Source organism: Callionymus lyra, chromosome 19, assembly GCF_982586985.1.
Source record: "Callionymus lyra chromosome 19, fCalLyr1.hap1.1, whole genome shotgun sequence".
NCBI classification, from domain to species: Eukaryota; Metazoa; Chordata; class Actinopteri; order Syngnathiformes; family Callionymidae; genus Callionymus; species Callionymus lyra.
In genome coordinates this window covers 5,111,696-5,137,937 of record NC_141836.1, presented here as the reverse complement: position 1 = coordinate 5,137,937, position 26,242 = coordinate 5,111,696, and the positions used below count along the sequence as shown (strand labels likewise).

The 26,242-nt window shown below is 39.7% G+C and overlaps 1 protein-coding gene across 2 annotated transcripts; it reads left to right on the top strand.

Annotated features, from left to right (window-relative positions):
• Positions 1-556: 556 nt before the first annotated feature.
• Positions 557-26,056, top strand: sall4 (spalt-like transcription factor 4). Of its 2 annotated transcripts, none has more exons than XM_087780804.1 (4): positions 557-611; positions 21,560-23,953; positions 24,014-24,315; positions 24,693-26,056. In XM_087780804.1, the coding sequence occupies exons 2-4, from the start codon at positions 21,613-21,615 to the stop codon at positions 25,125-25,127; spliced, it is 3,078 nt and encodes a 1,025-aa protein (XP_087636930.1). In that variant the 5' UTR covers positions 557-611; positions 21,560-21,612; the 3' UTR covers positions 25,128-26,056. The 2 variants fall into 2 exon arrangements, with proteins under 2 accessions (XP_087636930.1, XP_087636929.1); XM_087780803.1 differs by lacking the exon at positions 557-611 and adding an exon at positions 19,496-19,679.
• The last annotated feature ends 186 nt before the right edge of the window (positions 26,057-26,242 follow it).

The window sequence follows — 26,242 nt, the reverse complement described above, 5'->3', positions numbered from 1 at the left end:
TTAGAAGTAAACATGATTTTCTCACTCAAACGACTCTCTTAAGTTCTATTTTAAAACCTTTAAATTTAATATTTTATCCATTTTGATTTTATTGTCCTTTATTTAATATATTACTTGTTTCTTTAACCCGTTTTTTTTATTTATAATAGTTTCTTCAATTTGTCTCATCATTTTGGAAATATATTAATGAATTATTATTATATTTTCAAGTTAATTTCTATCATGTTAAACACATTATTCCCGTTTGTTTTCTGGAAACAATGACGTTTCCTTGAGTCGCCACTAGATGGAGACAGTGTCGAGCCGCTGGTCATATTCCGTCAATACTTTAATTTAAACGTGTTATTAACAGGTGACTCTGCTCATTAAAAGCTCATTTCTCACACGTGAATAATGACACATAAGTGGCGACATCTGATCCCCGGAGCCGGACGGACGTCCCAGAGGAGGACGAGTATCGGTGAGGAAACTAAAAAGAGCTGTCTTTGATCTTTTATCTGACAGACTTCCAGGCTCTAATCCTGAAGTACCCTCCAGGAGGACCACCCCCCCCCCCCCCCCCCCCCCCCCCAACACCCTGCTCCTCCCCCCTGTGTGACATCACTCTGCAGGTCAGTGGACGTCAAACATTTATGGAACTTTATTGTCAACTTGGAGGAATCATCATGAGCTTAAATGACAAATTGATGCAGAAAAACAACATTTATTTCAATGAATATGAAGGTTTTTTTTAAATAGACTCGACTAAAATAAAAAATATCCTCAAACTGAAAGAGAATCAAGATCAAATACTTTAAAAATAAGAAATATAATACCAATTATTAGGTAAATAGTTAAATGGTGAGGAAGTACATTTAAGTTTTTAATCGATTAAATTAAAAATTTTAACTAAAAGGAGTTGAAATCTATTTTATTTATGTGAGTCGACATCAGTTTTATCGATAAAGTCACGTTGACAAAGCCGTTTAAATCACTCTGGGTTGTTTATTGTCGACACATAAACAACTCAGCTTTTTGTTTGTTTGTTGTTCTTTTTTTAAAGCTGCAGGATTTTTCTTCACCTCTTGATTTTCTATTGCTCTTCTCATTTCCTTCCTTCCTGTGTTTGAGACCCTTTGAATGGGTCATAAATACCCTCCTCCCACACCCTGCTCCTCAAACTCCCACCCACAGACTCCCCCCGAAAAATAAAGCCCACAGCAGCTGCTGGACGCTCGTTCTGGTTTATACCAAAGTACATTTGGAAGAACGTTATTTCAATTATTTATAAGGCTCACAAATGTCTAAATTAATTCTTAAATATTAAATATTATTAAATATTTGTCCGTTTGTGTATTTTTTTTGTTTATTTCATGGGAAAAAGTATCGAACCAAGTTATCAAAGTACTTTTATGTTGAATATATTGTGACTTATTTTGATATTTTCATGTCTATTTTACTTGAAAAAGTTTCAATTTAAAATACTGTATAATATAAATGATAAGTACTTGAACTACTGGTTTAAATTGTCTGACAATTTAGGTAGTTTTTTTAGCTCACAAATGTAAAAACTAATTCTTAAATATGATGTTGAATATTTTTATTTATTTGTTTTTTTCATGTTTATTTTATTTGAAAAGGTATCCATTTAAAATATAATATAAATTGTAAGTACTTATACTACTGGTTAATATTATTTTTTTGAAGTAGATTTTTAACTCGCATGTCAGAACTAAGTCTTAAATATGATGTTAAACATTTGTTTGTCCATTTATTCAAAATATATTTGTATTTATTTTAATTCTTTCATGTTTATTTTATCTGAAAAGTATCCATTTAAATATAAAGGATACATTATAAGTACTTAAACTACTGGTTAAAATTCTCAAACTATTTAAGTTGATTTTTAAACTCACAATTGTCAAAACAAATTATTAAATATGATGTAGAATATTTGTATGTACTTTTATATAGAATATATTGTGACTTATTTTTATATTTTCATGTTTATTTTAACGGAACAAGTATCAATTGAAAATACTGTATAATATAAATCAAAAGTACTTGAACTCCTGGTTTAAATTGTCTGACGATATATACGTTTCTTTTTTTTTAAGTCGATTTTAAACTCACAAATGTCAAAACTAAGTCTTAAATATGATGTTAAACGTTTGTTTGTCAATTTATGTCAAATATATTTGTATTTATTTTGATATTTCATGTTTATTTTATAAGAAAAAAGTATCCATTTAAAATATAAAGTATAAATAATAAGTACTTTTAATATTAGTTAAAATTGTCTGACTATGTAAGTTAAATATTAGTAAATATAAGGATTTATTTTTATATTATCATCTTTATTTTATATGAAAAAAAGGATCCATTTAAAATATAAAGTATAAATAATATGTATTTTTAATATTAGTTAAAATTGTCCCACTATATAAGTTAAATATTATTAATTATTTGTATTTATTTTTATATTTTCATGTTTATTTTATATGAAAAGAGTATCCATTTAAAATATAAAGTATAAATAATAAGTAATTTTAAGATTAGTTAAAATTGTCTGACTATATAAGTTAAATAAAAGTAAATATTTGTATTTATTTGATATGTCATGTTTATTTTATATGAAAAGAGTATCCATTTAAAATATAAAGTATAAATAATAAGTAATTTTAATATTAGTTAAAATTGTCTGACTATATAAGTTAAATATGAGTAAATATTTGTATTTATTTTTATATTTTCATGTTTATTTTATCTGAAAAATAATATTTTTATTTAAATAAAAAAAAGTATAGGTTATAATTATACTGACAGTTGAAATAGCCTGACTATATGATTGATTGATTTCGGAGGATGTTCGTGTCTGTCGTGCGACGCGTCACATAATTTACGGTCCTCTGAGAAAAAGATCTCGACGTCTTCAGTGAGCAGCTTGTTGTTCCTGCGAGTCCAGGAAGTGTTGATCCTGCCAGTGTCTTCTCTCTTGTTGCTTTAAGACTAAAAGATTTAACAACCATTCCTCAGCGAGGGGGGGGTGTGGGGGGGTCTTCCATCCTCGACCAATCAGCTGCGTGTCCGTCAGGCGCTCCTGCAGAAAGAGGGTTCAAGGAAGACGCTGGTTCGACGCTGGGGTCCGGGTCAGTGTTGGGCAGCGGCGGCCACTGACGGATGTAAACAAGCTTTTGTCTTGATGATTGTTTGAGAGCCGGAGCTGAACCCATTGTCCCGCTCGTCCTCTTTTATCCCCAATGTTGCATCAGATTTGTCTTCATTCCGACCAGTCAGCAGCCGGTTTTGTGTGTCGGCGCTTTGCTGATTTGCACTTTTTTGGCATTTATCGCCAGAAACATGTTGTTGTTTTTGCTGCGGTCGCTGCTTTCGTCTCCGTCCGGCCGCAGAGAAAACATGGAATCTCTGTTCTTTTCATCGGGAACCTTTTCATTTAACGCTTTTATCACAAAAAAAAAGGTTTAATGATGTCTTAGCATCTCAACTTGTATTTCAACGGAAGCCATTTTGAATTGTTGGACGTAAAAGATCTGTTTTCTATACGAGTCAATAAAATAATGTTTGTAATAAATGATTAGATTTACTTGACAACAACAACAACAATAATATATTTTATCCATGATGTATTACTATATTTAATAGTGCATTTATGAGACTATGAAGGAAAGTTTTAGTGATTCAAAGTAAAACTAAATAGTTCAGATGTTTGTGTGAAAATAATAACTTATGTATTATTCACACCATAACTGGGCAACGTGCGGCTCCTTTGACTGTATTCATGCGTCTTTAATGAGGTCAAAGGTCAAGTAGAAACTCATATAATCAATGACAATAATAAATAATTAATTTTTATTATTCATTGCTAGTCCCTGCTTGTTTGTTTTAGTTTTTTTACCTCAACTTTTGTCATTTAAGTGTGTATTTATCGCCCCTTGAGATGATTTAAGTAGATATAAAATCATGTTTTAAAAAAAATGTATTACATTTTTGGGAAAATAAAAGGTCATATAAACTACAATTAAATAATAATTTAAACATGTTGAGCTTGATTTTATACTTTTCGCTCACTGTATAACTTGTGTTAAGTCCTCTAAACAAAAACATGGAGCCGGATCAGAGTTTAAGAGAGTTTAAGAGACGTTCTTTTGTGTAAAGTTTAGTTTTCTTGATCACAAAACTATTGTCGTCCCACTCAAATGTCACTCAAATGTTGTGTTGAGCTGCGTCATAACAAAATAATCCACCAGTTGCCAACAAGACGATAGTCGTCGACGTCAGAAAAGAACAAAACAAGAATAAACTTAAAAATGAAAGACATCAATGAGGAAAAGAATCAGTTAAAGGTCAACAATTAAGACAAACTTATCCTATCTTAAAATATGAGGAATATTAAACAATATCAGATATGAATCTGACTTATTCTCATCCGACTTGACCAGAAATGTCTTTAATTCTCCGCAGCGTCCACTGATGATGCAGCACAACATGTGTGCGTTTCTTTCTCACTCGCAAACGTGTGAGAAATTCCAGAATATTCTTTGTTGACACTCGCCTGATCCTGAGAAAACAAACACCATGGAAATCTGATCCTCACACACACTCTGACATTGTTCCTCGTGTGTGTGTGTGCGTGTGTGTGTGCGTGTGTGTGTGTGAGTTCAGAAAAAACCTGAAGTTTCCTTTCATTCAGCTTTTCATTCATCCTCCGTTCACCTCGTCTTCCCATCAGCCCTCACTTCACTCGTCCAACAATATTTCCTCCCGTCATCCAACTGACCCCCGTTCATCCAACTGAACCCCCGTTCATCCAACTGAACCCCCGTTCATCCAACTGACCCCCGTTCATCCGTCCATCTTTCCCAAAACTATCCCACTCGTTCAATGACAAAAGCAGCCATTTTTAAGTCCACTATTGATCAATATATTTGTGTGTATACATGAGTGTGTGTGTCCTAAACTGACCACTAAAGAGGACCCCCCCCCCCCCCACCACCCCAGCACCTCCCACCATGAGCCATCGGAGCCATATTCCGTGTTTGTTTGACCCCGACGGGGCACGAACCCTGACTGATCTTTCATCCGAGGACAAAGCTTATGTTTGCAGTGACATCATAAATGCCTGTCGAGCAGAAACAATGGCTGATGAATCCACAGAAATCTCCAGAGTCGTGGAAAGTTTCCCGACGACACCTTCTCTCCAAACACGCCCTGAGATGATCACCTGGAGACGTCCACGACCTGACCTTAACTTACCTTTACCAAGCAGTGACTAGAACCAGCGACAACTCAATCTGATGTAGAACTTAAACTATTAGGTAGAACTTAGTTGATTAAACTGCAAATAAATGAATCTAACCATAGTTACCAGTCCTTAAAATCAATCTAGTCTAGTTGAATCTTAACCAACATTTATATCTTAACTTGACCCGGATTATTCACTGATTTAACCCAAACTTAAATAATAAATAACCTAAATTAAGTTAAAAAACTCTCCTGAACTTTGAAATGTAGATATTTTTGTGTGAATGTTTCAAACGCAAAGTTATTCTGAAGTTTACTTATTAACTAAATTCAAATTAACTTAACCTATCTTATCTTATCAACTAGAACCCGGGAAAACTCAACCTATAGTTGACAATATTGACAAAATAATTAAATATCTGTGAATGTTTTTAACTTTTATAACATCTTAACCAAACCTAGAATATTCTTTAATTCAACACAAGTTTAACTAGCTTAACTAAGTCATCTTAAAAAACTTTGACTTTGAATATAATTGTGTAAAATGATTTCAAAAGATAAACAAAATTCCACTTAACTTAACTCGACTTTAACTAAAAACCTGAGATGGCTCAACCTGAAGTGGACTTTATTGACTTAATTATTAAACCTGGCTTAAACTTAAACCGACTAAGTAAAACTTAATTTGTTTTGATTTAATGATCATTCATCTGAACCTAGTTAGCTGTTCTTTAATTATTCATCTCTATCTGAATATCTGTAAATGTATTTAACTTTTATCTTCACCTAACCTAGAGTATTCCTTAATCTTACACACATTCTTTAAACTAAACTTATGTAGTCGAATCTAACTTGACCGATCCTACTTTCATAATATCTTAACTTGGAATAATGGTTTATTTAACTCAACTTCAGAACCTTCGCTCAACTTGAAGTGTGGATATTATTGCGTACTCAACATAACTACTAACTATGACTTATTAACCAACTAGACTTGAGCTAATAATCAGATTCTAAGTCAATAAGTCTTTAACTCAATATTCTTTTAAGAAAGTAACTTAAAGAGTTGATTCTTTATTGACTCAACTAACCTGCGTCACTGTATTCAAATGAATCCACCTCGCCTCTCTTTACCGAACCACTTAACTTATCTCAAGTCACCTGGTCCACCAGGTTGAATTAGCGTCTTCCTTGTTTTTATTGAGCCGGGTGTGTTCGTGCGATCCCTCCTCAAAACTGGTGTGTGTTCTCTCTGGGGGAGGAAGATGTTTTGATAACGCGTCAGGAATGTTGACGTGTGTTTTATTAGCATTGGAGATTCAACCCCCGACCACTGCGTTATCAGCGGCCGCTGAGCCGCGAACATACGGACCTTTGTGTCGCGTTCATATCACGTGTCTTATAAATAATATAAACTAGTTAAACCATGTTCGACTCAACCCTGGTGAAGTTTAAGTCTTTTTTTAATACTTTCTTACATATTGATTTGTTTTAAATCAACGTCTTAAATGATGGATCAAGGAAAGTTCAAATATAGAAATATGAATCAGAAATAGTATTCAAAATTAAAATGACACGTTGAATTATGATCTGATGCAACAGTTGATATTCAACACATTATTCTCCGCCGTGAGCAGAAAACTCTCCTGCAGCTGCGTGAACATAAAAGCATCTCGGGGTCTTTACACATGCATCCCAGCCTGCATTAGCATCTTCTTTGTCGCGCTAATGCCGTTATTGTGGCTCTGAATGTACTTATAAATGAGATTTCTGCTTTTCTTCACATGGAAATGTGAGTCTGCGGCGTGAGGAGGGGCCGAGGGTTTATTTCACAAATCAAGATTAAAAAAACGGTGTCGGAATGATCTTCGACAATGAGTGTCAGAGAGAATCAGTTGTAAAGAGACAAGTTGTTGTGATGTCATTAAAGAATAAAATAAAATAATATGAATGTAATAACTGATATTAATTAAATAAAATAAGGGACCATGAAAAGGCATATAAATCAATATTAATAAAAAATAAAAATAAAACATTTAATTAAACCATTAATCATTAAATGTGTATTTATTCAAGTCAACAATAATATTATTACAAATATAAATCTTTTTTTTAATTTTATTACTTCAATTTGAACAAATTAACATATAAGTGAATGATTTATAATTAATAAGTGTAACAATGGATTATTAATTCGTCAAATAAAAAGGAAATTAAATATTTTTCATATTTTCATTTTAATGATCTGAACCAATGGATTTGGAACTGAAACGACACATCGTTATTTATTTTGAATTAATAAAATATTTATTCACTTTTTTAATAATGCTTTTTTTTTTTTAAAGCAAATCTGATATTGTTTAATACTTTGTCGTGGTGCCGTTACACAATATAAAAGTAGAATAACGTGAATGTAATAATGGATATTAATTAAATTTAAAAAAGACATAAAAATGCATATAAATCAATAATTAATAAAATGCATTACATTTAATAAAACAATAATCTAACTATTCATGATTAAATGTGTATTTATTAAAGAAGATAATAATATAATTGCCACAAATATATATATATTTTTTATTACTACAATTTAAAATAGAAAAATAACTAATATATAAGTTAACGTTTTATAATTATTATTTTTTTAATGATCTGAACCAATGTATTCAGAAGTAAAACGACACATTGTTATTTATTTTGAATTATTAAAATATTGATTAAATCTGTGCCTGTAATGAAGTGTAATAACCACGTTCATTCATTTTAAACTAAATAAGATATTGTTTAATATTAAATATGATTGATTAAACCATGATTAAACAAATAGTTTTTGCCCTTAAAAGCTCCGTCTTTAAGTTTCCTTGAAACTTCAGCCGTTCATCGATGTGATCATGACGACACACAGAACCTCTGTTCGACATGTTCATATTTAGGATCCGAACTCTTCATTAATGAGGTCCACAAAACAATATCTGGACCCCCCCCCCAAACACCGGCCCCGGGGCCACTTCCTGCCGTCACTGCTGGATAATGACTTGAACGTAGAGAAGTTGCTCTCGGACGCATCTCGTCCAGGAAGAGTCACCCGACACCTCCGGGGGAATGTTCTCCATCCATCACGATTGTTTCTGCTCCAATACAGTTTCCCTGAGAGCCAGATAAGAGCGCCGCGCTCTGATAACAACAATGGCCTTTAAAAACAGCACGGATGAGACGCGAGCTGTCAGTCCACGGATTCCTGAGACTGATTGACGAGCCGCTGGAAGAAGAATAGACAAGAGGGAGGAGGAACTTTTTTTTTTATTGACAATAAGGACGAAGAGAACTTAGTTCCTGAGGCGACGACAACTTTATAAAACATGGATCATAATGTCACCATATATGAGGATTAATGAGATGATAGATGGATGAATGGATGAATGTATGGATTAACAGAATCCATTCATTGATTTATCATCTTTATTAAATCAATGATTAAACGAATGATGAGGGAAGAATAAAACGAGTTGGGCAGGTGTGAGTGATGGATGAAATGATCAATAAGTCTTGAGTAATTGAAGTTCTGATTATCGAAGAATGTTGTGATTTAAACATGTGTTTGCTCTCCTAGGGGGGGGTAATTAATACAATTTAAAGAGGGGGGGGGTCTTTAAAATGCAGCAGTTGTCGGGGATTATCGCCGCTCTGCAGGCACAGATGGAAACAGCAGCAGCAACAACTGCTTCACGTGAACTCGGCAGGAATGTCAACAAACAACAATATGCACCAGAGTCGAACCAGGATTCTTCGCCGAAGAGACACTTTTAAAGAATTAAAGATCGACCCCCCGGACACCATCCTGGTCGTCGACCCGGGACACCATCCTGGTCGTCAGCCCCGGGTCTCAAATGTCAGGAAAGTCGACTTCAAGTCTAAAATATTTACTGCGACTCTTCTTCCTCTTCAGCTGGTGCTCACTGCTGCCCCCTGAAGGACATTGTTTGACACATTTAATATTAAAAATATATAATTTAATATTAAAATAACTTTATTGTCGTGAGAAACTTAAAAAAATATATATATATTTTCGCTTGAGTTTCTGCTCCACAGTTGAACACTGTTGCGTCACATTCCTCCTCTTCTGGGAAGGAATGCGTCACTGGAATAATTACTCTCTTAAAAGGGATTCAGATGGTTTGGGATTTCTGTCACCCCCTCCTCCCACCGGGGGGGAGGTAGAGGGGCGCACACGGGGGAGGGGCGAGTTAGGAAAAATTGGGAAATGGTTTGGAAATGAATTCTGATCAAAAGAAAATAAATCAATAAAAAAAAGTTGATTTATGTTTCGATTTCAGATTCTTCAGAAGTGAGATCGGATCCAAGAGACTCCTCTGGTCAGACAGGGATTAGGGTGAAGTTTTTAGGGGTCACATGATCTTCTTAGCTCGGAGCCCACTTCTCGTCACCTCTGGGAGGTCCGGACAGATGACGAGGTGCATGCGGCCGCGGCTTATCTGACGCACAAACACACTCTCCAGATACAACTATCAACTGGAAATAAATAGCAGCGTCCGACTCTTGACCGTCCGAGACTAAAACCACCAACAAAGATTAATAACAGTGTTGGGAAGACCCCTCCTCACAGTTGTGAAGACCCCTCCTTACACCCGGGGCCAACACCGTGAAGTTTTCATCTTCATTATGAGAAAGTAGAGACGTTCACCACAGTTTGAGCTTCAAGTTATTGTGTCTCTGAGCTTTTATTTTGGAGTAAACTCACTGAATGTATATTGAATATATTCAATTAGTTTTTATTAAGAATCACACCAACATATATGGCTTTTATTTTGAAGTTTTCCACGTCAGGAAATGTTTAATTTGATCATTTGAACAGTGGTCTTGGTAGATGTTTGAATGATTTACGGTTAAAAGTCAGATAAAGGGATAAAATACACGATAACACTTTCGGAATATATTTGAAAAAAGCTTTTTTTCATTTTGTAATTCTCATCTTTTATTTTCTCAGACTTTGACAAAAATCATTCTTATGTGTAAAGTTCTATTTTTGTTTTGTCATTATATTCCGTTCCGTTTTCATTCCTAGTCTCATTAAAAGATTTTTTAACTCTCATTTAAATCTGACTTTAAAAACATAATTGTCATAATTATTAGTTTCAGTTTTTAAGCTTTTATTTTGGTATCAACCCATGGCTTGATTTGTGGTTTTTATTTTTATTGTATCACAGGTTGTTTTCTTTATTCATTTTGAAGTAAAACGTCTATTAGTTTTCAGTGTAATACAAAAGTTTAGTTGCGTCTCTAGGTTTTGTGATCATCAGAGGTCGAAGGTCATTTTTCCTGATGACGTGAAGCGATTGGAAGCTTTTATTTTGAAACGTGCTGGACCTCGCCGGAGCGTGTTTCCACTTCACAGCGACGTATCCTCTTCTTCAGTGGTGTTTAATGGAGCTCGTCGTCTCCGCCACTTCTCCTCTGAAACTGGACCCTCGAGCGCTGGCTTCAGGGAGCGAGTGGACCATGGCGTCCATGTCCGCCGTGAGAGCAGCTGTGTGGTGGAAACACGGGCTTTGTTTTGGGGTCACAGAGGGGCCACAATATCTCAGGTGGTTTGTTTGAATCGTGAGGTAGATATGAAGGACTAGTAACAACTTATTAATAGTCCTGACGATTGTCCATCCGGTGATGGTGTCTGATCTGAGACAGGAGTGGACTCTTTCGTCAGGGGGTCTCCGGGTCAGGGTTAATGACGGCCCCTCGGGGGGCCCCCGTTAATGTACTACACGTTGACCAATGTCGCAGCTCTTACGTCACACGGACAGGAAGTCTTGCTGATGCCAAAAAAAAACGACCTGGTTGTCGCTGGTTTTACGAAACATCTTGTCGCCATGGCAACCCTACACTCTCCGTTGAGCGGCGCGGCGCTACGTTAGCAGCTAGCGCGCTCGGTTTACGACGTTCCCGGCAGCACAGGAACATCTGAGGTGCGACTGTAACACAACACTTGTTAAAAAAGCCAAGAATGCGCTGTAATTTTGGCCGCGGCAGCTCAGGGCTGACAACTTTGGTAAAGTCCACTATAACAACCTTCCAGGGCCCCCTGACCTAGGGAGGGAGTGACCCCTGACCTTATTTGGGCCTCTTTTATGAGGACTTTTTGGGCTCCGGCCAGATGGCTAAACTATCAAAGGCTTTTTTTTTATGAGCACAAATGTGTCGGCAAGAGTGAAGAAGTGTATGTATCTTAGTGTGTAGAGTGTCATAAATATCAACAACTAGTTGAACGCATAGAAACATTGAAAAAAGTTTAACTACTAAACTCAATAGAAAGATGACAAAAGGTTGCTGGTTCGACTCTCATGATGTTTTAAGTCTTAAGGTTAAGTACATTTCCTTATTATTTTATGGATTTATTTAATTTGTGTATGACATCCTTAATGTACAAGCCACTTATTTTATTTTATTAAGACACAGGTTCACGTACTAACGTTCACAATCCATACAAGTACACACACCTAGGCCACTTCATTGATTTGTACTCACAACACAGTTAACACAATACATTTTCACCTATTTTTTTGGATTATTTAATGTGTATATGAAAACCTTAATGTATATTTTACTTGATTGTATTTATATTTTTTATTTTATTTTATTTTATTTTATTTTATTTTATATTATATTATATTATATTATATTATATTATATTATATTATATTATATTATATTATATTTAATTTAACCTTACTTTTATTTTATTTTACTAAGACACATGTTCATACACTAACATTCACAAACCAGCAAAACACACATTGTGTACGCATGCGTACACACTGACATTCACGTACAATACAATACACTCTTATGACAAAAGCACTCATACCTGAAGCACAAATACACAGTAAAACATCCTTGTTTTGTTGTGTAAGCGCCTTGTGACCCTGGTCTGTGGAAAAAACATCAAACTTACCTACTTTATCCAGATGTTTTTTCTCAAAGTAAAGTTAATTTTGTGATTAGAATGTTTAAGATAATGAACTCATTGATGTCTACTTTGATTGACAGTAAAACTGATTTTAAAGTAAATTATTTTCTTGGGGGAAACATAAGAAACGCGAAGATAACTAAGATGATTAAAAATGAATAAAAATTCAAACTAAAACGCACGTTTATTCTCTGCTGTTGAACTAGTAAACAATGTTGCTATGCTAACAAGCTAACCGTGGATCACCAAAACAACAACAACAACCGCTTTAATAATATTGTCTCTGTTTACGTTTAAGTCTGGGCTCTGTGTGTGTGTGTGTGTGTGTGTGTATCGTGGGGGCAGAAGAGTTGTGCGTCCCCGGGTCGCCATAACCCGTCCGCCTCTCATCACTCATGTGGCGTCTTTATGAGCGACGGCCCGCCACGTTGGATTGGGTTTCTGTGGAAGCACTCAGGGCGGAGTCCTGGGTCCACTTCCCTAGCGCGGACTTTTTCATTCAGATCCAGGAGTGTTTACGTGTGACAGCTGCTGTACACATTACCTGTTTGTCGTTCTCATCAGCGCTCAGCGCCCCCATGAGTCCACTCGTCATAGTGGTTCTGACTCCTGCCTGACCCGAGGCCGGGAAAATTTACTCCAGTACCAGTGGGAAAGGAGTTAGAGCGGTCGATATGTTGAATTTAATATACTATTTATTCGATCTAGAAGTTATTTTATCATGAAATAAAAACCTTTAACGTCATATTTAGATGTTCCTGGTGTTGTGCGATGGTTGTGCGGTTCGAACACGCGTGGGGGTGAAAGGTCGTGAGCGTCGTGGATATGGTCCGGGGGCCTGAAATGAAACGGCGATCTTGGGTAACTGAAGCTGCAGCGGGTCGTCGGTTTGTTCTGGTGCCGCTGATTACAGAGGTCAAGAGATCCCAGGTTAGTGGAAGTGGTCGACGTGCACGAGGATGGGGGTGTGTTTGGGGGGGTACACACCCACCACACATAAACTTCACACATTAAACATTTGCTTAACATTTGAAAATCGTGAAAAGAAAATTTAAAAAAAAGTTGAAAAAGAGACAAATAATTTGATTAATAATCATTTGTTTATTCATTAAATATGTTTGTCAATAATAATAATAATAATAATTTAAGCATCATTTTCTTCAACTGAACGTGATTTTAATGTGAACCGCACACACTCGGAACACGTGGCGACACACGCGAACGACTCAAGGGTCAAAGCTGCCTCTCATTCACAAAAAGAGTCAGGGGGCGGAGCTAAGCTCTCCACACAGGAGGGGGGGGTCTTTCATTGAACTTACTATAAACTTAAACAATGTTTGAAATGTTTGGAACCAGTGAGACACTGGTGAGTGTGTAGGAAGTGTGTAACTGTGTCATCATAACTCATCATAAGTAGTACGTCATTTTTTAATATTTTTTTAATTGTACTTTAATGAGACTCATGTATTGAAACACAAAAGATATTTTCACAGAAGTCATTATTAAAGACAAACCCCCCCCCCCTCTCTCCCTCAGACATGGCCGGCCCACCATGCAGATGTCAGGGGGATCACAGTCCCTCGGCGGCTTAAACAAGCCAAGAGTCGCAGCTCCGGCCCTGTGGGGGGGCGACGGGCCTGAATGGGCCACTTCCACTCGCCTCTAAAGCCCCCCCGCCGAGCATTTGTAAAATGATTTGTGGCAAATTTGTTGAATCAATATGGATGTGGGGGTCTTACCACTCACCCGTCGGGGGGTCTTTGTGGGACACCTTCGCCACCTGAGTTATTGATCGTGTCGACTCATATTGAAGGTTTCAGAGTAGCTTTGAAGAAGCAGCTCACAGTCGGACTCATAGACGCACATCTGCTACACTAGCCTTACAAGCTGAACATGCTAATGCTTATGGTAAAAGATGCACATTTGCTAAATTAGCTTTATAAGCTAAACATGCTGATGCTAATATTACTAGATGCTCATCTGCTAAATTAGCTTCACAAGCTAAACATGCTAATGCTCATGGTGAAAGCTGCACATTTGCTAAATTAGCTTCACAAGCTAAACATGCTGATGCTAATATTACTAGATGCTCATCTGCTAAATTAGCTGCACAAGCTCAACAGGCTAATAATAAAGTACTAGATGCATATCTGCTACTTGAACTCCCCAAGCTAAACATGCTCATAGTAAAAGATAATGCTAAGATGATAATGGAACATGTTATAGAGACAAATCTAAGTAAGTAAGTAATTTTTATTTTTATAGCGCTTTTCTAGACCAGGGTCACAAAGCGCTTAAACAATCAAAACAATACTCAATAAAATATATACTTTAAAGGTCAAGATAATACTGAGAACAACACAGGAGTTCCAAAAGTTGCTACATTGGCTTCACAAGCTAAACAGGCTACTGCTAAAGTACTAGACACATATCTGCAACATTAGTCTTGCAAGCTAAACATGCTAATAGCACATGTTATACAGAGAATCTGCTACATTAGCTTCACAAGCTAAACATGCTAATGTTAATACTACTAGATGCTCATCTGCTAAATTAGCTGCACAAGCTAAACAGGCTGATAATAACATACTGGGTGCATATCTGCTCATTTAGTTCCACAAGCTAAACATGCTAATGCTACAATATGCACATATTGCCTTTATAGCTACATAAGCTAAACATGCTTATGCTAATACTTCTACACTACATCTGCTGTATTAGCTACACGAGCTTAACATGCTAATGCTAATACTACTAGACGCTCATCTCTTACATTAGCTGCACACGGAAAACATGCTACTATTAAAAGTACTAGACGCTACTTCAGCAACGAAAGCTTAACATGCTAATGCTAATACGAGTGGACGCACATCTGCTACATTAGCTGCACATCGTTCCTTCTGTTGCCAGACCCCCCATCATGACTTCCACACCCCTAAGTGTGTGTGTTCTCAAACCAATGGGATGTTCTGCCAATTACTTTGAATAAAGGCAGGATCCCAGATTCTGCTCACATCTGTCCAGGCCAGCCTCGTGAAGTGAGGCGTCGGTGCGAGGGGTGGGGGGGGCAGGAGAGTGTGACCACCATGTTACAGTGCATTCAGGACTCTAAGGTTAAGTAGTCACCATGGCAACAGGTGGAGTTTATACTTAGATGCAGTTGTTTTTGGTGGAAGCAGCTGCTGGACAATCCACGAGAACATGTGTCAATTTGAAGGTTCAGGAATTTGACCAACAACTATTTTAATTACCTTATTCCGGACTGTTTGTTTAGATGCGACTCCAGGCATGAATTGTTTACGTCTCAGGTTCACATTAGCCTCGTGCTAACGGCTAACTAGTCGATCCATATCTGAGCTCCGGGAGGATGTTCTGAGCGTCACAGCTGCTCCATCAATGGCTGCTGTAAAGCCACAATGAAGAATCCTAAAAACCCTCCAGGTGTCTTTCAAGCCAACAAGCACATTCACTATCAAGGGCTCTCTTTTGTGCCCCCCGGTCCCCCCCCTCAACCCCCGGCCCTTAAACCTCCAGCTCCCCGACCGTTCACAACGTTTGATGCTCTTGACGCTTCATGAGGAAATACAGTTGTTGATGTAGTTCTATAGAAGAATTCATGTTTCTCTGGTGACTTGAATTCTTCAATCCTCGAGAGAGACTATCTCCCCCCCTCCCCCCCGACTGTCTCCCCCCTGCTTCTATCTTATCTCTCTGGTTTAAAATAAACAAGATTTTCCTTCAGAGACAACAGTCTTTTTTAAAACCTTTGGCTTGTTTTGTATGACTGTTGAATGTAACAAATATATTGACTTACTTTCTCTGCTTTATTTACAAGATGATTCCATTATGTTTTATTATTTATTATATTTTTCTATGATATATATTTTTATAAATAAGTGTAAAAGAACAATAACTTTTGGTGAATGTTTTATTATTGAGAAATTATTTATATTTTCCCCCTGTTTTTTATTTGGTATTATAACCTTTATACACAATGTTCTTAACGAGAACTCTTAAGATATATATCTTTGATTTATTATATAATGTTGTATAAAATGTTTAAATATTGAATTCCATTACTTTTGGTGTTGAAATATGTATCGTATTATAATTGAAATTGTATTATTGTATATTTTCCCTCCTTTTTATATGATGTTATATACTTTTATATATCATCAACTATTTGTTTTACAATAGTTAAATTTAATTTTTTATTTTGACTTTGATTTAGAAATACCTCTAAATTTGTTAGTAGTATTACTACTTATACGTGTCCATTAAGTTGAGAAAGTTAGTTTAAAATGATGTATTATTTTTAAAAACCTGAAATGAATCCACCCAGAATATATTTTCATTTTTATATCAAAGTTATTTTTCATGTTTTTACATATGTTGGTTTCCATGTGATTTTTTCAAGTTAATAATTTGTATTGTTTTTGTATAAATATAACTAATATTAACAAGTGTTTATATTATTATTATATCACATGTGTATTTTCTGTCTACCCTCACCTGACTGAAGTTTAACATCATGTTTAATATTTAAGTAACTCTGTGATGAGATCCGAGGATCTTCAGCACAGCTGGAAGTCTCTTCTCCCGTCTGTCGTGTCGAATCCACGTATTATTTGTCTGATACTTTAACATCCGAACTCCTGGAGCTGCGGCGACTGTTGATTGGAGCCTGAGTGTGAATCTCTGCTCCATACAGTGACTCTTTGTCTCCATTGTTTATTGATGGTCGTCATAGTGGCCGTAACAAAAGCCCGACTATTGCCGTGTTTACCTCTGCACAGGAACTGCTGGGCAATTCTCCATTAAATTACAGCCATGTGTGCCTCACCCCTCACCCCCCTCTCACCCCTCACCCCCCTGCCCCTCCACCACTCACCCGGACCAGCCCCCTCTCTGACCAGATATGACTGAGTCTGATGAGGAACTGCGACGAAAGATTCAGGGCAGCTGAAGTTGTTTGTGGAATGTTAGAGTCCAACCCCCCAAACCCCCCCCCAAAAAAACCTTACTCCCCCCCCCCCCCCCCTCCCCCGGACCTGGACCACCAAACGGCGTGAGACAAAAAAAGGGTCTTCTTATCTCTCAGGACGCAGGTCTGGCTTAATACAGGACCCTCACCTTCAGACTTCCTCTCCAGTCCAGCACCTGATGTGGTTCTGACCCGTTTTATAAGGCACTCGAGCGACCATATAAGGAGATCCTCCTCTCAATGTAATCAATGTGAAATGATTGGGTTTCAATAGTATCTACTTGTTTACTCTTTTTATATCAAATACTTATATAACATTTTCAATTATTATTGAATTTTGTCAAAGCAGTTTTTCCTTTTTTATATATAAATATAAATGTATTTATATATAAGTGGACAAACATGTGTGAAGTTAAAATGTATTTATTTTATATTATATATATATTTATATACGGTTTCTCATCTCTTAAAGTTCAGATAACACTTTTTTTCTATTGCATCCACTTCATGAAACTTGCCTTTTAGCTCAGCTCTTTTAATAAAAAAAAACCTCAAATCCACAGACGTCCAAACATACATGTCCAGCCTTCAAAATAATGTCGTTTTTTTTTCTGGTCATTCTGTCGCGTCGCTCGAGTGACTCGTCCGCCGGTGATGGTCGGAGGTTGTGTGCGGAGAACGAGAGCCATGGTGTGCAGCAGGTCATGTGATCATCTGGTGTTTCCACAAACGCTCCACTTTCATTTCTCCGGCTCTTGTTCCCGCTGCTGTGGAAGTTTACGACTCACTCTGACGTGTTTAGATTGAATGTATTCAAGTTTGGATTCTTATTGGGGGCAATAAAGTGTCTAGACAGACCCTCGCCCTCCTCACCCTCCTCACCCTCATCTGTGTCTCTGAGCATTGATCTGGAGGCTCCGTCTGTGTTCACTCGCACTAAACTGTTTGTGTCTCTATTTGTGTGTCTAGCATCGCAGTTATGGACACAAAAGTGCTCGTTTTATTTTGAAATGTTTCCCGAAGATGATTTTTTTCTTGTGAACGAATGATTTCTCTCTTCAAACTTCAATCTCTTGTTGTTTCCATCTTTCGCACACATTTAACGCCCGTGTTGTTTGAAAGTGACGACAAATGTACACAACAGTCAAACTGTTGTGTGTGATCACAGGAGTTCAATGCAAACATCATTCGAACTGTTTCCATTAAGTTTCTTGAGTTAATAACCAGATCAAACATTGACTTTACATTTGATATTCACCAGTGAAGGTGTTATGTTTAAAGAATGTTCACATTTGTGTTGTATTTAAATATGAAAGGAGGTGGATTTGTTTTTTTTTGTATTCAACTAAAGACATATATTTGTACAAGTAAAGTAAAAGTGTGAGAAAAGTCAATAAAAAAATGTATATATTCAAACAAAAGAAAAGCTGCTTCAATCAAAGTAAATAAAAATGTCAATAGTAATAAAATGACTTTTTGATGAAAAGGTTTTGATGTCTGAGGTTTGAAAATGTTTTAGTGTTTTAATTATGAAAAACTACTTTTTGAAAAATATTTTTTAGATTTGCAATTTTTTTTTAACTGTTCAAGAAAAAAAAAAAAAGGTTAGAAGGAGTTAGAATTATTATTTTTTATTGAAATATACATATATATATGTTGATTGTATATTTATGTATATACATATATTCATAGTATATATATATAAGAATAGACTTTGGTTAAAAAAAGAGTAAATTAAATAAAAAAGGTGCATCAATCAAACAAAAAATGTTCAACTAATAAAGTTTCTTGAATAAAAAACGCACATTTTCAGTTATTAAAACAGTTTTCTTTGATTAAAGTAATCATTTCTTGTGTTTGGATCATTCAACTTAAAAAAGCTCCTTTAAAAAAATACATCCAACCGTTTTTTTTTTCATCGAAATAAAAAAAGGGGTTTCATTGTTTTAATAATATATAAAAACAATCTAATTTCAAAGTATTTCATGGAAGTATTATTTTAAGTGTGAAGAAGTGAGTCTTCATCGTAGCCACTGACCACTGCAGTCCTGCTGCGCCACAGGTGAAAGTGAGACAAAGTTATTTTAGAATAAAAGTTTGAACGAACACACGGTGACTCTCTCTCTCTCTCCGCAGGGTGAGAGAGAGGGTGAGAGAGCGGGTGAGAGAGAGGGTGAGAGAGAGGGTGAGGCGGGTGAGGCTGACCAGGGGCCGCCCTCGCTCCTCCCCCGTCATTAGAATAATGTTTGGCCGGCCTGGCCCGCAGCCAATCAGGTGTCGCCGCACCGGGATAAATCGCAATGCATTATTGATCATCATAACCACGCTGACATGCGCGGTCGAGCCGGAGAGCGATCGTGTGCAGCAGCTCAGCGCGAGGACCCGAGCGAGGAGATCCCGGTCCAGCTTCTCGTGGAGGCAGCATGTCGAGGCGCAAACAAGCCAAACCTCAGCACCTCAACTCCGACGGTGAGTCCTCGTCCTGCGGGTCCACAGGTGTCGCGCGCTCACCCGGGATGAACCGAACCCTCCGGGGGGGAAAAAGAAGAGAAGAAACGACACTTGTTTTAGAGGAAAAATATTCACTTTAATCCTCATTGAAACTTTTCATTCATTGAGCAAACTTTAGGAAAGTTGTTGTTGTTTTTTTTTTAAACTTGATATTCGGACTTTATTGTGTGAAAGTTCCCGCGGGTGAGTGTCGTGGAGCCTCTGAGACAAAGGTGCCTCGAACTGTATGAAATGTGACTCTGGCTGACCTGAAGGCAATAAATCCCCCAGTTTAATGCATGACTGTTTCCTCTCCTGCATCTGTGGGGGGATGGAGACCTTTGTGAGCCCGGGGGGTGGGGGTGCCTTTTTTTTTTTGGTGTTGCCATATGCAACCTCGAGCTTGACCTGTGACCCTTCCAAACTTTCCATATTTTCCGAGCACTTTTTGCGCCCCCCCCCCCCCCCCCCCCCTCATATTGTCATGCAACTTCTCCTCGCCTCCTGGTGATCTCTTAACAGGTTTCATACTCGAGCATTAGCATTTAACTATTGAGAAACTGAGTGTGAAATAAAGGGGGGATTATTTGCCACCCACAGAATATCCTTTTTTTTTTTTTTTAAAGTCAGTGATTTCATGTTCACAGCTTTGTCCTCCCGACACGTTCCTGAGGTGGAGGGTCGCCCTCTTCTGGACAATGACCACATTCAAAGTTGGAAACTTCTGACTGCGCTTGTAGTTACTAAAGTCAGATTTATTTATTGTTCCAACAACTTTGATCCGATGTTAGATTACATCAGTTATCATAAGCGTGTTTAGTTTAAATGCGTTTATGTTCTATATGTTCGTTTTGTATTTTCAAACTTTTTTTCTTTTTCATAAATACAATCTGAACAATAGAAACGAATGTATAATAAAACTAATGGTTAAATAAGTGAAACTAAGAATGGCAAGTGTAGTGTAAATAATAATTAAACTTGCCATTAGTTTTAATACCTTTTTTTTATAAAACGTTTAAAACCTGGTCATAAATGAATATGCTTTTCTTTATTAAAGCCACTTTTTTTTTTTAGTTTTTGGTCTAGTGATGTTGTTTTTCTATTATGGTCTTTCATGTGTTTCTTCTTTTCTCACTTTTATTAATTTTCCCCTCCACTGAAATATTTATATGATCATCTCAGTATAAAGTACTAATACTTGTTGTATAAATTTGAATTAATAATCTAAATGGAAATGTTAGTTATTGCAGCGCAAGGATATTCTTTATTTTTACATTTGAAATCTTAAACTACAAAGATTTGTGCTCATAGAAGTTCTTGTATTAATTTTTGTTAAAGCTTCAGTTTTCTGTCAATTTTTAGATTTTTCTTGTTCTTTTAAAATCATTTTTCGACTTTAAGTTTCCATTTTCTCTCTTTAAATCTGGGAGATTTAGGATCACATGGATGAAGAACTAAGACTTTTATTTTATGTCACACCAATGAAAATATATCTACCAAAAATGTTTAATGAAAGTTTATGATGCGGATTAAATTGTTGGGTAAATAACATGAAAAAATACTTTTAAGAAAACCTATTTTATTATTATTAAGAGTTATTTAAAGAGAAATTAAATAGAAAACTCATGAATTGGAAAAAGCATATTGTTAAATAACAAACATAATAAGAATATTGTATATTTTTTACAAACACAACTTTTAATTATGTATAAACTGTAAGAGATTCAAAGTGTTGTAAAAGATGTAATTTGGTTTAAAACTTGTATATTTGTTTAGATTTTTTTGTTTTATCCTCTGAAATTGCTTGAGTTCCGTGTGTCAAAGTTTCTGCGTCTCATCTTCTCCATCTTCTGCTGCAGGACGCGAGGGACAGACGGAGGACGTCGTCGGGAATGAGGTGAAACGCTTCCGGATGGACGAGACGAAGGTCTGCGGCAAGTGCTGCGGCGAGTTCTTCGACGACGCAGAATTCTCGGAGCACGAGAGGACCTGCACCAAGAGCCAGCGGGTCCTGATCATGAGGGACGGCGACGTCAACGACGGCCCTGAGGAATATTCCCAAGGCTCTCCTAATGGGAGCGAACACGACGACAGCCGGTCCAGCAGCAACTCTCTGTCCCTGGCTAACCAGGACGCCATGGACCGGACTGAAGACGTGGAGGACCTCGGGCAGGAGGACTTGTCCGGGAGCCCGGAGATGAATTACCACATCTCGCCCGACATGCACGACACGAACGTGACCCTGGAGGCGATGGCCGACACGAAGGTCGCCGTGTCCCAACACTCGTCCAACTCCGTGTCCCTGAACTCGCCGCAGGAGCTGCTGCAGGTCGTCCCCATGATCCTGGAGCAGCTGGTCTGCCTGCAGCAGCAGCAACTGCAGCAGATCCAGCTGACGGAGCAGATCCGGATCCAGGTAGCCATGATGATGCCACAGGGTCTTCAGACCTCGCTGGGAGCGGCCATGGATCCTCTAAAAGCCCTCGGAGCGCATCTCTCTCAGCAGCTGTCTGCTGCCGCGGCCTTGATCGGGAGGAGAACGGGAACTCAAAGTCTTTCTCTTGAGTCGCTGAAACCCGGCAAACTACCTCTCACCGCGAGCGTGCCGGCCTCTCTTCCAGGAGGACCGGGCACCATGAACTCTAAAATGGACATACTGAAGGGAATTCCGGACCTGGTCAGTCGACTGCCGGCGTTGCTGCCGCAGTCGCCGGTCGGCTTCCCCGGAACCTTCAACGGCGGCCAGACGTCGGCGATCGACGCGTCCAAGAAGGCGAAGAGCAAACCCTTGACCGCGGCTCCAGAGCCCAGGACCGGAGAGTCTCTGTACAAGCACAAGTGCAAGTACTGCGGGAAGACGTTCGGCAACGACAGCGCGCTCCAGATCCACCTGCGCTCCCACACCGGAGAGCGGCCCTTCAAGTGCAACATCTGCGGGAACAGATTCACCACCAAAGGAAACCTCAAAGTGCATTTTCAGAGACACCGGGACAAGTATCCCAACATCACCATGAACCCTCATCCCGTGCCGGAGCACCTGGACAACATTCCCACCAGCAGTGGGATCCCGTTCGGGATGTCCATGCCGCTGGACGAGTCCAACATGACCGACGTGAAGCCGGTGATCAGCCACCAGTCGCCCGGGTTCCATCCTTCCCCCGTTCAAGGCTTCAAGCCGTTCGACGGTTTCGGAGGCGAGCCGTTCTCGCAAAGACCTTCTCCATCGGCCAACGAGAATTCCCCGTCCCTGTCCTCCACCTTCAGCCAGGACGCCGGCTTGGACGCCGCTCCGAAGGACGGCTTTGGATCCTTGCAGCTTCTGAATGGAAACTCCCTCCACTCGGAGCAGAGCTCCGGGACGGCCAAGCTCCAGCAGATGGTGGACGGCCTTGAGAAGAGGACCGGCGACCCCAACGAGTGCGTGATCTGCCACCGCGTGCTGAGCTGCCAGAGTTCCCTAAAGATGCACTACCGCACGCACACGGGCGAGCGGCCATACAAGTGTAAAATCTGTGGCCGGGCCTTCTCCACCAAGGGGAACCTGAAGGCCCACTATGGCGTACACCGAGCGAACACCCCCCTGAAGATGCAGCACTCCTGCCCCATCTGCCAGAAGAAGTTCACCAACGCCGTCGTCCTCCAGCAGCACATCCGCATGCACATGGGAGGACAGATCCCGAACACACCCATGCCCGAGAGCCAGTTTGAAGCGGCGGAGACCATGGATTCTCCACTCCCCGACGAGATGTCCCTGGACGCCAACGTGTTTGACACCAGCATGGAGCTCCCAGAACCGGACCAGAAGACGAGCGACGGCCCGGATCCGGTCTCCTCCGAGGAACAGATGTCGACGGTCCCGATGTTCTCCAGCCTCGACGTGCTGAAGAACCTGACCTCCGCCCTCGCCCTGAACCGGCAGAGCAGCACGACGTCGGAGAGCGAAGTGGCCTCCAAGGCGTCCCCGTCGGCCCCCAGAGAGCAGGACTTCCAGAACGGCCGCAGTCCTTCGGCGTCCGACTCTGCGGCGTCTTTCCATTCGTCGTCTCCGGTGAACACCACGAGCAGCAGCAGCAAGTCTCCTGAAGCTGTCGCCGTGAACGAACAGTGCCGCGACGGAGCCTCGCTGGAGCCCGAGGGCGACGGCAAAGGGGGATTCGAGTCCAACTCGGCCCTCGACCTCACCGCCGCCAGCACCTTCGCCCCGCTACCAATCAAGGAAGAGCCCGGGGTCCCGTACACTAACGGAGATTATGGTAAGATGATTGACCTCCTCGATCATATCGTCCATGTCTGACTCTCGCTGCTCTCCACAGCATCGCCCGGCATGTCCTTCATGAGAATACCGTCGAGTCTGGCCAGCCTGGACATGAAGATCCCCGAGAACCCTCTGGGCCCGCATGGTCTGTTCAGCTCCCACATGCCCCAGGGCACCGCCATGCCCTCCTCCATCTCGTCCGCGCCACGCAGGTCGGCCAAGCTGCACGTGTGCAACGCCTGCGGCAAGAACTTCTCGTCCGCCAGCGCCCTGCAGATCCACGAGCGCACTCACACCGGGGAGAAGCCTTTCGCCTGCAACATCTGCGGCCGCGCCTTCACCACCAAAGGAAACCTGAAGGTAAACTTTGACCCTGTTGAATCTTTTATTTTAGCATTATAAGTTGATGCCAGCAAAGAACATGGTGGGATTCGTATTTTGTAGGACATTACATCAAACACAATGTTTGCTTTTAAACTACTGATCCTCCATTTTGACTCTCCACTAACTTGAGACCCCCCACCCGGGTCTATCAATGCACTTTTTCATATTAACCTGAGGGACAGGAAGTAGTTTTCCTGGCAAGAAACTACAGGAAGTGTTTCCAAGTATAGAAGAACATCGGAATATTAAATGTTTAAATAACCAAGCAATGTTTTTTTTCTTCTTCAATGATCCAAGACATGGCTGATTATAAATCCTTCTACACATGGCTCACGTGTCCCTCTTGTCTCCAGGTCCACATCGGCACTCACATGTGGAACAACGCCTCTCGCCGTGGCCAGCGCCTCTCCCTGGACAACCCCATGGCGCTGATGGCGATGGGCCCGGAGCCGAAGATGATGCCCGAGATGATCCCCCTCCCGCCGAAAGAACTCCTCCCCGGGCCGATGAACTTTGACCCTTCCCTGTGGAACCAGTACGCGGCCTTCACCGGCGGCCTCACCATGAAGACCAATGAGATCTCCGTCATCCAGGGCGGCGGCATCCCCATGCCCGGCAGCCCCGCCGGGGGCCCCATGATCGGCTCCACAGGGGGCCTGGTCAAGATGGACGTCTCCCACTCCGGCCTCCCCGCCGCCATGGCGGAGATGGAGAAGACGGGCTCCGACGGCGTTCCCAAATCCCACTTCCCACACTTCATGGAAGAGGGAAAGATCGCGGTCAACTAGTCTCGGCTGAACTCTGAATGTCCTTTTTGTTTGTTTCCCATGAGGTACAATCACATTTTCAGGAAAAACCTTTTTGAAGAAAAACTTCCACTAATTTCAACGCGAGTGTTGAAGCTAATATAACTACTGTAGTTGTATTATTTTATATGAATATATATGCGGGTATTTTTGTTTTGTCTATCCAGAAGTTTGAATGTAAAACCTACTTGAAACTGCTTTAATTCCAACTTTGTGAAGGATTGTTTTGACTTCAGGTTTATTTTGAGGAGTTGCTAACTATTGCGTCACCATCATGGCTTAATCGTTTTAACAATTTTTCTAAGCGCGTTCCCTTCCCGAAGCGTTTGTCCGAGAGGTACAACTCTATCCTGTGCAGAGATCCCAATGTTGCCGATGAACGTTTTAAGTGCCTAATCTGACGTCACGACGACCAGTTTTGACGGATTTTTATTCATGTAGCATCTCAGTTCATCCACTCCTGTGATTCTAATGTTGTCCAGTCTGCACTTTATTAACAGCTTCATGTTACCTTTCACTGCTCGTGGCCATCTTTGACATCCTCTCCCATCTTTCTCATGTAGCAACGTTAATTTATTTACCCATAATGCTTGAGTTTAGAGATACGTCTACCTCGTTTGGATTTTTCTTTCCTCTTCTCTTAAGCTCTGGCTGGAGCGAGCTTCACTGTCGACCTGCTGAGCGACTCTCTCGACTCCCATCTCCAGTTCTCTTGCTGTACATTCCTTTTTGTTTTGAGTTTATTTACCAAGTTGTGCCTTTCATCAGCCAACCAGAACTTCTCATGTCCGCGTTGAGCCGCTGTCTGGCTTGTTTACAATGTAAAGTTGTTTTTGTTTTTTTTCCCCTCCAGGTTTTCAAGTGTTTCATTTAAATGTTTCTGGTTTTGAAGAATAAAATCAGGGTGACCTTTTTTCAATACACGTTTCTGGCTTTTAATCGCCGTCTAAAAACACATCCAGAGTTGACGTTTGCATCCATTCACCTTCGGTTGACCACTGTGATTTTATGAAGCTTAAAGATTTGCATCCAGGATGAAACCACATTTGCATTCCAACTGAAGTGAGGTCGTGTTCTTTATACAAGCGATGAGCCTC